This window comes from Equus przewalskii, chromosome 4 (assembly GCF_037783145.1).
Source record: "Equus przewalskii isolate Varuska chromosome 4, EquPr2, whole genome shotgun sequence".
NCBI lineage: Eukaryota > Metazoa > Chordata > Mammalia > Perissodactyla > Equidae > Equus > Equus przewalskii.
The window spans coordinates 83,853,777-83,866,746 of record NC_091834.1 but is presented as its reverse complement, the minus strand read 5'-3'; the positions used below and the strand labels follow the sequence as shown (position 1 = coordinate 83,866,746).

The 12,970-nt window shown below is 43.6% G+C and overlaps 1 protein-coding gene and 2 long non-coding RNA genes across 17 annotated transcripts in view; 2 read left to right on the top strand and 1 right to left on the bottom strand.

Annotated features, from left to right (window-relative positions):
* LOC139083066 (uncharacterized) overlaps positions 1-6,094 on the top strand; it is a 51,354-nt gene extending 45,260 nt beyond the window's left edge. Inside the window, exon 4 of the long non-coding RNA XR_011539571.1 lies at positions 5,962-6,094. This is a non-coding gene — a long non-coding RNA (uncharacterized lncRNA). The remainder of the gene's footprint in view (positions 1-5,961) is intronic.
* Positions 6,095-7,056: 962 nt separating this feature from the next.
* LOC139083065 (uncharacterized) lies at positions 7,057-9,707 on the bottom strand. Its single transcript, XR_011539570.1, has 2 exons — positions 9,508-9,707; positions 7,057-8,347 (listed from the first exon to the last, which is right to left on the bottom strand). It is a non-coding gene; the product is annotated as an uncharacterized lncRNA (long non-coding RNA).
* Positions 9,674-12,970, top strand: part of TNPO3 (transportin 3) — an 87,425-nt gene continuing 84,128 nt past the window's right edge. For 2 of the 15 annotated variants that reach the window (XM_070617678.1, XM_070617681.1), the window contains exon 1: positions 9,789-10,283. Coding sequence is in view for 1 of the 15 variants with exons in the window: in XM_008511989.2 (XP_008510211.1) it covers positions 10,164-10,283 (120 nt within the window). In the remaining 14 variants the exon portion in view is untranslated. Of the gene's footprint in view, positions 10,554-12,970 lie in introns of all 15 variants that reach the window. The other 13 variants (XM_070617675.1, XM_070617674.1, XM_008511989.2 and 10 more) reach the window with 12 other exon arrangements.

The following is a 12,970-nucleotide window of genomic DNA, read 5'->3' as shown; positions in this document are numbered from 1 at the left end:
GCTTGTTGACCGCCTGAGTAGCTCATTAAATACAGTGCTCCTCCAGTATTTGAAAAGCCTGTTGGTTTGGGGTAAAAACCTGTGTTTTCTAAGAATATCAATAAGACCAGAAGTGACTGTTTGATTCCATATATTTGTAAAACTGTATTTAACTACTTTACACTTGTTTACACTGAACCAATCCCAGGCACTTTCACATGATCTTGCTTGGTCCTCCTTGTGTGTTGGATGGGTAGGCATCATGACCCCTTTTGGCAGAGGAATCCAGCTTAGGAATGTAGTTACCTGGCTAGAGTCACATAGCTAGAAAAAAGTGGTGCTGGGCCAGGCACCAGGGGGTCTGATTTTTCGGAGAGTCCTCTTTCCACCATGTCATACAAGAAAAGAGTTATTTTTTCTCCCTACAGCCACATGGAGCCTTTTGCATTTGCGAGGGAAGTGCATCCTCCCATCAGCCTGGTTTGACAACAGTCTGGCCCATATCACACCAGCCCCAATGCATCGCTTAATATCCTGAAGAAGTAAAACTGGGCTAAGTGTCAGTAAACTGTGGATATAAAATGACATAAAAATTAATCTTGTTGGGGGGGCAGCCCCGTGACTGAATGATTAAGTTCATGTGCTCCGCTTTGGCGGCCCAGGGTCCCCTGGTTCACATCCTGGATGCAGACCTACTCACCGCTCATCAAGCCATGCTGTGGTGGCATCCCACATAGGAGAACTAGAATGACCTACAACTAGGGTATACAACTATGTACTGGGGCTTTGGGGAGGAAAAAAAAAAAGAGGAAGATTGGCAACAGATGTTGTCTCAGGGCTAGTCTTCCTCACACACGCACACACACACACAAATTAATCTTGTTGGGAGAAAGCTACTTTTCCCCCTCTTCTATATCAGGTTTCCAAAGAAAGGAGCTCAACAGGGGAGGGAAGACTTCGTGAGGGATAAAGGAGAAGGATGCAGGGGTAGCTTGGTGGACATTTACTGAACTGTGTATGTTTTTTCTCTTCCATTGCTCCTAGATTCTCTGTACCATATTCCTTTTCTGAAATAAATCTCATTTTGTTAATGTTCAGAAAAATTCAGACCTACTCAGTGCTCTCCCGCTCCAGTGTTATTGCTGTCCCTCAGAACATCTTTAAACAAGGCTCCTTTGGACTGTGGACAGTTAATTTGTGCTTTCATTATCCCATAGAACACTAGCTCTGTCCTCAGTGCCAAAGAAAACACAGAAGAATTCATGATCTCTATTCACCATCCTCCTCTTCTAGCCCCTCCCACCAGTGTGAATTTGCTTTGCAAGTGAAATCGGGTGAAAAGCTGGCCCACATTGAAGGCAGTTCTGAGCTGAGAACCAGACAAAGGCAGATGCTGTCCTCAGCACACGAGCCCTGAATGTGGGCTTAATTGAGGGAAAGGAGACTTGTTCAGTGCTTGGTTTATGGCTGTCTTAGGTTGTGCAGCTGGAGGAATTTAGTCTAGAATATGTACCCCAAGGGTTGAGTAGCCAGGTGACAAATAAATGGCAAGCAATAGGATATATCGGAGTATATGAGGAAGCCATTTAGTATAACCCTGATTCAGCCTGACTTTGTTTTTCCATAAGAGACTGACATGGCCCTTGAGCATGCATTGTGTATCTGCTTTAAGCATTTGCTATGTCCCAAAGACAAGAACAAAGGGCCTTAAGATGAAGGTGCAACTTCCCCCACATTGGCATTTCCTTAAGGATAAATATCTTTCCCTAGGCTAGGAACTGATCGCTGCATTCAACTGCGACCACCCAGCTCTCACCCGTGACCACCCAGCTCGAGACAGCAGACCTGCCACCCTGCTGTGTCCATCAATTGCCGTGCCAACAGAGCAGTCTTGTGATTATTGTAAAAGGGACATTTCAATCATATGTGAAACATGCTGTTTGAGGGTATATAACCACTCTGTACACCCCACTTCTTTGGTGCCCTTCCTTCCTTGCAGAAGGAAGGCCCTGGGCTATGGTCCTCACATTTTGGCTCAGAATAAACTCACCCAAATTTTCATTTACAGGTTGGTTATGGATTATTTGCATTGACACAGGAGAATTTGGGCCAGGAGAGGTCTGTGCTGTGCAGCATTTTCTTGGCAAACAGCTACCAAGATTCAGTCAACACTGGCCCCTGACAGTTATGACTTCATGGGAATAGTGTTCACTGGAAAAAAGCAACTGTGTTGTTTTTTTATAAAATATATTTGTTAAAAATGTAAATAATCACTATAAAGAAAAAACTCAAATCATATAAACTTTATTAATGCATTTAGCAAATATTTTTGTGCATCTACAATATGCCAGGCACCATTCAAAGCACTGGGGATAGGATAGAGACCACACAAAGTCTCTGTCTGCATAGAGGCTGCATGTTAATGGGGAGACTAGCCAAAAAATAAAAAAATACGGACTATATCAAGTGATAAGTGCTATTGTAACCATGGGCCCTCCAGGACCAGTTCAATTGACCCCATCTTATCAACAGAGTAATTAAGAGTGGTTTTTCAGGAACTGAGACCCCTTGTTCAGTTCAGGTTGGTTGAAACCACCAACCCATCAACTGGGCCTGTGCAAATGCTTGATAAGTGACCTTTTTGACATCAAGGAGCTAAAAACTCCACCCTCAGATCACGGTAATACCACCATTTTGTGAACATGCATCCTGTGAAGAGGCATGAAGCTTGACGAGGCTTATGCATATTATCAATTACCTCACTCCTCCTTACCTTCAGTCATCTATCTCCACACTTCAGACTGCCCTGCCCTTCAGCCTATAAATTGCACCTCAACCCTGGATTGGGGCGACACATCTGAGAGCATATGTCCCTGTCTCCTTGCAGATCGATCTTGCAAAATAAAGCTGATTTCTTATCCCAAAAGCTAATGCCATAATAATTGGCTTTTTTAATGCACATCAGGCAAGAGAACCCCAGTTTTGTGGAGTAACACTATGAAGAGACACACAAAAAAGAAAGTACAAACCACTCAAAATCCCATCAACAGAGATAACCATTGTCAACACTTTGTTGAGTATCCTTCCAGACACCTCTCTTTGCCTGTTACAGACATAGATATAATTTCACATCAGTGGGTATTCTCACCTGTTTCTCTTTCCAATAATATTTTCTGACATATTTTCATGTCAATAAATAAAAATTGACATGATCTTTTTTTCCTAGTTTTGACTATTTTTTAATTTGGAAAATTTCAAACATAGAAAAGTAGAGAGAATGATATAGTGAACACATTTACTTATCCCCCACATTTAACAACTGTTAACCTTTCGCCATATGTGCTTCATCTGTTTTTTGAAGAGGAGGCTCATGTCTGTTAAACTAAATCATAGACTTCATGAACATCTCACTGTTCCATTTCTACACCAACTGGGTGAAGTGCAATTCAATTCTGACACTAACTACCTGGAGTTAGTATCAGACTCCACAGGCTTGAGGTTCAGTCTCCCACCAGACTGCCCTCACTTCAGATGTCAACCCTACCTCAGGGGTCCGCAGGCCACCTGCACTCTTGACCAACAGGCTACAAATTCAGGGTTTCCCACAACCCCTACAGATTCGATGATTTGTTAGAACAACTCAGAGAACTCAGTTAAGTGCTGTACTTATGGTTAAAGTTTTATCATAAAGGCTAGACAGAGGGCAAGGTCAGGGAGGAAGGCAGAGCTCCCGTGACCTCTCTCAGTGGAGACCGGGTGCGTCACCCTCCTGGCACATCAATGTGTTCATCAACCAGGAAGCTCCGCTGAGCTTCAACGTCCAGACCTTTGATCTGGGTTTCATTCCTAGGCATGACTGATTAAATCAGTGGTCAAGTGACTGAACTCAATCTCCAGCTCCCCTCCCCTCCTAGGAGGTCATTATGGCCCAAAGTTACAACCCTCTAATCACGTGATTGGTCTTTCTGGTGATCAACACCAATCCTGAAGCTATCAGTGGCCTACCAGGAGTCACAACAACAGAAAATTTCCTATCACTTAGGAAATTCTAAGAGTTTTTGAAGCACCGTGCCAGGAACTGGGGACAAAGACCAGATATATTCTTTTTTTTTTTTTTTAAAGATTTTATTTTTTTCCTTTTTCTCCCCAAAGCCCCCCAGTACATAGTTGTATATTCTTCGTTGTGGGTCCTTCTAGTTGTGGCATGTGGGACGCTGCCTCAGCGTGGTCTGATGAGCAGTGCCATGTCCGTGCCCGGGATTCGAACCAACGAAACACTGGGCCGCCTGCAGCGGAGCGCGCGAACTTAATCACTCGGCCACGGGGCCAGCCCTGATATATTCTTTATTATACTACGTCACTCCTAAATACTTCAGCATATATCTCTAAATACATAAGGACGTTTTGCTATATGATCAAAAGACCACTATCATATGTAACAAAAATTAACAATAGTTCTGACAATTTTCAATGGCTGCCTAGTATCTGATGTTTGCATACACCCTAAAGTTCAGTTCCTTATTGATGGAAATTGAGGATATTTTCATTTTTTCACTAGGGCAAATGATCCTGGGATGGACATTTCTATGCATACACCTTTTTACCTTACAAGTGTCCTTTTACTACCTGAGAAAATTGTGGCTGCTTGTTCCTGGCAGTGTGGCAGTGGAGCTGTGATAGTCAATCCAAGGGTATTGTCTTCTGGTGAAGCACAGCACATCTCTGCCCCTGGGGCAGTCTGCACAGCTGTGTCCGAGCTTTTACCATCATCTGTGTGCCAAAGACGTCTGATGTTATCTGATTCTTTTGGGTGAAGATGAGGGCCTTCTCCTAGCTCTCCAAGGCCAGTGGAGGTACTGGCAGATGCAATGGACTGAATTGCATGCCCTCCAATTCATATGTTGAAGCCCTATATCCTGCCTACCATGTGACTGTCTGGAGATAGGGTCTTTTGGAGGCAATTAAGGTTAAATGAGGTCATAGGGGCCGGCCTGGTAGCGCAGCAGTTAAGTGCGCACATTCTGCTTGGGCGGTCCTGGGTTCGCCGGTTCAGATCCCGGGTGTGGACACGGCACCACTTGGCAAGCCACGCTGTGGAAGGTGTCCCACATATAAAGTAGAGGAAGATGGGCACCGATGTTAGCTCAGGGCCAGTATTCCTCAGCAAAAAGAGGAGGATTGGCAGCAGATGTTAGCTCAGGGCTAATCTTCCTCAAAAAAAAAAAAAAAAATGAGGTCATAAGGGTCATGCTCTATTCAATAGGACTGTGGCCCTATAAGAAGAGGAAGAGAGAAAGATCCTTCTGACTTTTCTTTCTCTCTACCACATAAGCACACAGTGAGAATGTGGTCATCTGCAAGCCAGGAAGAGAGCTCTTACCAGAACCTGACCATGGTGGTGCCCTGATCCTGAACTTCCAGACTTCAAGATTGTGAGAAAATAAATTTCTGTCATTTAAGTCACCCAGTCTACGGTGTTTTGTTATGGCAGCCTGAACTAAGACAGCAGATTATTCATCAAAATTCTTTTGATGCCAGGTGACAGAAACTCAATTTGAATTAGTTCGGAAAAAAAGAGCATTCCTTTAAGGAATTCTAGGACTAACCCAAACAAGAAAAGAATAGGCATGAGGAGAAGACCATTGGCCTCTGCCATGCTGCCTTTGAAACTTCTCCCCAAAGCGCAGTGTCTCGCCTCACCCTGGGGTTTGGAAGATGGACGAGCGGGAGTCAGGGGATGACAGAAGAGAATTAAGGAGGACACTGTGGGGCCATGATCTATGCTTAGTGTAACCTGAAGTTTGCTACAAGTCACAAGCACCATCCCATGGCAGATTTAAGGTTTTATAGAGGTCCCAATGGCAGCCCCCATATGGAACTGGAGAGGACCTTGTTTACTGAAGTATGGTAGTCAACCTTTGGGTAAGCTCACCATTAGTGAGTAAAAGAAACACTCACCCTCTCTTTCCTTCTATCCCTCAGAAAATTACCTTCCGGAGCCAACCCCGTGGCCAAGTGGTTAAGTTCTTCTGCTCTGCTGCAGGAGGCCCAGTGTTCCATCGGTTCGAATCCTGGGCGCAGACATGGCACCACTCATCGAGCCATGCTGAGGTGGCATCCCACATGCCACAACTAGAAGGACCCACAACTAAGAATATACAACTATGTACCGGGGGGCTTTGGGGAGAAAAAGGAAAAAAATAAAATCTGAAAAAAAAAAAAAGAAAATCACCTTCTTGCTTAAAGAAAACATATTTCATTTGCTTGTAGGAGGAAGGAGTGGGGGCCCTCTTTGCTGGGAGTGGTGTTGGGCACATCAAACTTTGCAGCGGAGTTCAGTATTACTAGTGCAGCGATCGTGCCTCAGGATAAAAGTTATAGAGGTTCTGGTATTTCAAATATTTCATACATTTCTAATATTTTATTTCAAATGTATTGTTCTAGCAGTACTTGATCTCTCTGGAGCATCTGATGCTGCTTCAAGACGATCCCTCCACAGTACATTTTCCTGGTTCTCCACCTTCCCCTCGGCTACTCCTTCCTAGCCTCTACTTTGCCAGTCCTTGAAAAGTTTCTCTGGAGAGCCCTGCCTTGGTCCCTCTTCTCCCTGGATCATTTCAACCACCTCCTCTTCTTCACCCACCACCTATATAAACACTGATGACTGTCAAATCTATAGCTTCAACCCAGTCCCTGGCTTCAGTCTCACACAGGCAACAGTCCGCTGGCCTTAGGGGGCTCGTAAGTGCCTCAGTACTCAACATGTCTAAGATTAAACTCATCTTCACCCTTGCACCCCTCCCCACTGCCGTAAAAGCTTCCCTATTCAGAAGCCGGGGTTCTCCATCTCCTCATACCCTACAGCTCAATCACCACGTCAAAATTTTTCTTTCTAAATTCATCTTAAATATCTCGATCTCCATCCTCACTGTGAACATCTCACTCTAGGCCGCCATCACTCCTCACTAGGATTATTACAACAGTTTCTTATTTCTATTCTTGCCATCCCACCCTGCCCAAGCCATTTTGTGTTGCAGCTAGAATGATTTTTCTAAGACTAAAGAGCTAAGAGAGCAGTCTGTTAAAACATTTACTATGTACCAACTATATACTACACAATGGCTTAAGGATACAAAGATGAGTAAGGTATGATGTGGGGTGTTTTTGGGGGGGGAAAGCTGTTGACCAAAAGGGAGGTTTTATTGAAATATAATTCACATACCATACAATTCATCCTTCTAAAGCATACATTAAATGGTTTTTAGTATATTCTCAAAGTTGTGCAACCATCACCCCTATCTAATTCCAGAACATTTCATCTCTCTCCACTTCCTCTCACCCGGGCAACCGCTAACTCACTTTCTGTCTCCAGAGACTTGCCTATTCTGGACATTTCATGTAAGTGGAATCATACAATAGGTGGCCTTTTTTGTCTGGCTGCTTTCACCTAGCATAATGTTTTCAAGCTTTATCCACATTGTAGCATGTATCAGTACTTAATTCCTTTAACATTTAATATTCCATTGTAAAAATATAGCACATTTTGTTTATTCATTCATCAGTTGATGGACATAGGGTTGTTTCCACTTTTTGGCTATTATGAATAAAGCTGCTATGAACATAACATATAGGTGTTTGTATGGACTGATGTTTTCATTTCTCATGGGTATATACCTGGGAGTGGTACTGTTGAGTCACATAGTAACTCTGTGTTGAACCTTCTGAGGAATTGCCAGACTGTTTTGCAAAGTGGCTGCACCAATTTACGATCTTACCAGCAGTGTGTGAGGGCTCCAATTTTTCCACGTCCTCACCAATACTTATAGTCTATCTTTTTTATTTTAGCCATTCTAGTGGGTGTGAAGTGGTATCTCATTATGGTTTTGATTTGCATTTCCTGGATGCCTAATGATGCTGAGCATCTTTTGATATGTATTTGCATGTCTTCTTTGGGGAAATATTTATTCAAATCCTTTGCCCATTTTAAAAACTGAATTGTCTTTTCATAGTTGAAGTGTAAGAGTTCTTTATAATTTCTGCATACTAATCTCTTATCAGATATAAGATTTGCAAATATTTTCTCTCCCTTTGCGGGTTGTCATTTCACTTTCTTAAACTAATAACAAAAGTTATTAGTTTTGGGGCCAGCCCGGTGGCGCAGTGGTTAAGTTTGCATGTTCCTTTTCTCGGCGGCCCGGGGTTCACTGGTTTGGATCCCGGGTGTGGACATAGCACCGCTTGGCACACCATGCTGTGGTAGGCGTCCCATGTATAAAGTAGAGGAAGATGGGCACCGATGTTAGCTCAGGGCCAGTCTTCCTCAGCAAAAAGAGGAGGATGGGCAGCAGTTAGCTCAGGGCTAATCTTCCTAAAAAAAAAAAAGTTATTAGTTTTGATGAAGTCCAATTTATCTATTTTTTCCTTGTACTGATTGTGTTTTTGGTGCGATGTCTAAGAAATCATTGCCTAACGCAAGGTCATAAAGATATACTCCTGTCTTCTTCCAAGATTTTTAGTTCTAGCTCTTACATTTAGGTTCTATGATCCTCTTTATCTTTTTGTATATGGTGCAATGTATGTCTAAAATCATTCTTCTGCTTGTGGATATTCATAGAAATTTTTAACTGTATTGAATTGCTTGTCTTTCTTTGCAATTAGACAGTAAACCCCATGAGGGCAGAGACCAAGGTGGTCTTACTAAATTTTCTTTTAATGAATGGGTGAATTAGGTAACCAAAATAATTTTCTTTTGTCTGAATTTGTATCATCTATGTACAATAACATGTTTCATTGTGATGTTGGCAGTTAAAAATCCCTTGACAACATTTCAGAAACTAACATACTACAGGATGATAGGGACTCTGCAATTTAACAGGCTTTGGAGAGAAACTGAATTGGATTCAAATCCTGACTTTTATTTAAGAACTGTGTAACCTTGGGCAAATTACATTACCTACTTCTTATTCCTTCAAGTGAGGATTCAGTTGGTATAGTTGTTAAAAGGATTAAATGAGATCTTGTAACAACAGTGCTTTGGACATTGTAAGTATTCACTAAATAGTAGCAGTTATTATTGCAAAGAAGTAGCAGCATTGTTGGGAAATCCTTTAACATACTGCTACCTTTTGTCCCAAACCTCTCCTTAGTACAGATTCCAGGATTTCTGTTTTCTTTTGTTAATTGAGAATTGTTAGACCACTGATTTTTGATTGGGAAAGAAATGCATACATAAAAATACAATTCAATGTGAGACTGACCCTAAAGATGTGTGCAAATACTCTGGAGTTCAGAGTGTCCCGAGCAATAGAATGAAATACCCTTTGGGTGTAACAATCTAGTGGAAAAGGGGAGGCTAAACAGGCATTCTAGGCATTTTGGATTTACTACAATGTGGCACGTATTTCAGGTTGGTACAATATTTGATCACGTGTCTGCCTCCTCCTTTGGAGTCAGCACAGAAACCCTATCTTAAGTCACCTTTGGATTTCCAGTACAGTGGACACTCCAAGGATGGTTCAATTGACGCACCTCGTACACGCAGGTCAGAAAGGATTCCCTGGAGAGGGATGGAGAAATCGGAAACGGGCGGAGAGACCTAGGATCCATTGCCAAGCAGAGGAGTGCCGCTCCGGTATGGGATCCACATCGGTCCTAAAGCTCCACTCGGACGCAAGAAACTGAGAGAACCACATCCGACTCCTCCTTGCCGGCTCCTGGCCCTGCAAGGACACTTCCGGAAGGGGGCGGGGAGACAACAGGAGGCGTGCCGGGAAAGAGGCCGTTTGCACTGCACCAGGCGGAAGTATGCCAGAGGTCTTGGTGCTGCCGCTTCCGGTCCGGGTAAACGCGGCTTAGGTACACTGCATGGTTTGTGTCTTGCCGGGACAGATTTCTGAGGGCAGGTCAGCAGGTGAAAAGGGGACTACCGGCGTCTGGATTCAGAAGTCTCGAGTCTAGTGGGAGAATCGGAAAAAAGGCCAGGAACTTGAACACGATCTCACCTGTGTTTCCGAGGGGGCAACTTCCACAGGGAACCCCTCTGCCGTGGTAACGGCCAAAGAGGAGATGGCGCCAGTCAGGGAGCGGCCGTGGCCAACACAGTGAGGAAGCGCGAAGGCGGGGGCAACCGGAGAAACCTCGGGAGAAGAGCCAGAGCCGTCGCTGCCACCACCACCGCCACCACCATGGAAGGGGCAAAGCCGACACTCCAGCTCGTGTACCAGGCAGTGCAGGCGCTTTACCACGACCCAGATCCCAGCGGAAAGGAGCGCGCCTCGTTTTGGCTTGGGGAGCTGCAGCGTTCGGTGAGGGGCCCAGAGAGGCCGTTCTGCGCCGCGGGGCAAGGGCGCGTGGGACCGAGGCTCGAGCTGGAGCCTGAGCCGGGCGGTTGGCCTCGCGAGGTCCTCCTTGGGGAGGAGCTGCTACCGCGGGGTGGGGCTGCGAAGCTACATCTATGCCGCTTTTCGGAAACTACTCGCAGCTGGTCGGTCGCGAACTGGCCCTTTCCCCACCCCGTGGAATCTGATTTGTAGGTCCGATACTTCTCGCTTGTGGCATCGACCTGGTGATCTTCTGTAAGTTTCCCCGTTGCTATTTGCTTCTTAGGCCCTGCTATTCTGTTTTGTCTTCCTTCAGTCATATCCAGTCCCAGGCTTTCTCCATCTTCCACTTAAGGATGCTTTATCTGTCTCCTCTCGGTGTCCAAATGTTGCATGTGGCAATTCCTTCCAGGTTGTAGCTTTACGCTTCACTGTTCCTTGGTGATTTGCACTCTAGTTTGAGTACATTATTCTCGAAACTTCGCAGGTTTCTAGATTCTTAAACACGTGAATTTTCCCCGCGTTTTGGAGTGCAACATAATGTAAAGAAAAAATATCAATTCTGGATTCAGAAAATCTTTGCAGTTCTCATTTTGCTGCATGTTGGTTCTCTAACCTTGTCTTTTCGGTTCTTTTTAAGATGGGTATCATAGCTGCCTTGATTATTGCATATAACTGTGAGCAGCCAGTGAGGGGTTTAATTGCGACCTAGCATACCTATCGTATTTCTCCATTCTTTGATTCACGTGTCTTAGGCTTCCTTCTCTAATTTTCATACTTACCTTTGCTGTGTTTAATTCTGTGTAAGTATGTATACTTGGTGATCTTGCTGACTTTACCTTTTTTCGTTTTTGCATTTTATACTTGCAAGCGTGTTTTTTATTTGCCTCCCTCCTTTCATTTCTTTTTTTAAACTCATAACTGGTCCTTAAAGGTGCTCTGTCCTTTTAAATCAGCCCCCACGCTGCAAGTGCATAGTAAATATTTAAAAATTTGCAACTTTGAATATTACACTTAAAAAAAATTGGGAACCCAGGTCCCAGGTCCTTACGGCAAGATAAAGGAGTAAGTCTTCACTGTAAGCTACAGAAGAAAATTACTCATGTATGGTCTTATTTAGTGTCTAGTTTTTGTCATCTGGGAGTCACAAGTCCCTGATCTTTGTATAGTTTTCAAAGTATAACTAGGAGAAATGCCACCCCAAACCGAAAATCAGCTCTTCCCTACTAAACCTGCTTATTGTTGTGTGTATTTTAAATCAGTATTTGAGTGCTTACCATGTACCAGCAACTGTTAGGAGTTGGCATATGAAAATGAACCAGACAAAAATCTCTACTTGCTACATAGGATATTTGTGGTGATTAAATGAATTAATACTTATGAAAAGCTTAACAAAGTTCTTGGAACTTAGACCTCAAAATATGTTAGTAATTGTTATTTAAATGGTAGTCACTTTTCTTACTTTTCATTAGTCTCTGTTACAGTCTTAGATCATCATCTTCATCACTATTTACAGTCAGGGTCCCAACAGGAACAGATGGTACACTTGAAATAGGGTAATTTGTGGAGGGTTTATTTGATATTGGTACTATTTATAAAGATGTGGGTATAATGTGGTACCACAAAAGATAGTGTAGGAACCTGTAATCAAAATGTTAACACCCTTAAGCTGGAAGGGATGGGAGAGGGAGTAGTTACTTGAACTCTCAGGAAAAGTATGGAGTTGGCTGCTTTGAGATGAGTGGTAGTTTTTAAAAGATTTCATTTTTTCCGTTTTCTCCCTAAAGCTTCCCGGTACATAGTTCTGTATTTTTAGTTGTGGTTCCTTCTAGTTGTGGCATATGGGATGCCGCCTCAGCATGGCTTGATGAGCAGTGCCCTGTCGGCGCCCAGGATTCGAACCAGCGAAACCCTGGGCCACCGAAGTGGAGCGCGAACTTAACCACTCCGGGGCTGGCCCCTGAGTGGTAGTTTTCAGTTGAAGGGATACAGTCAGCATGAGGTGACTTTGCAGGGAGGGAGCTGGAGTAATAAATATCCTGACCTTATTCTCCTAACCTCCTCCTGGGATTCCCCATTGAACAACCCAACCAGAAGGTAGGGGACACGGGAACCCGTTGATGTAGTCCATACAGGTCAGCACTCTGAGGTAGAAAACATGGTAAAGAAGGGTGGACAAGTGGACCTGGAAAATATCCAGCGCAATCACACATCATCATTTTTAGGCAACTTCAGCATCTGGATTGATAATTTACCCAGCACTTTGGCCTCTTAATTCCTTTACTTCTTTTTCTCAATCACTTGGTCGCACAGTCACATTTTGGATCTTGACATTACTAAAAAGTCACCACCCCACCCAGTCACTAGCTTGGCCACCTGTTCACACATTCGTACCCTGCATCTTGTCATTATTAAAAAGTCACCAGGGCCCCCCCTCCCCCAATCACTAACTGAGACGTTCTGTTCTGATCATATCCCACTCTTCTTCCAGTTTGCTGGCTCAATCTCAAGTAACCTCATATAATTGTTTTTATTTTTTTGAAGTCTTATTTTTTTTATTTTATTTTTTAAAAATTTTTTATTGAGTTAATGATAGGTTACAATCTTGTGAAATTTCACTTGTACATTATTGTCTGTCAGTTGTGTTGTAGGTGCAACCCTTCACCCTTTGT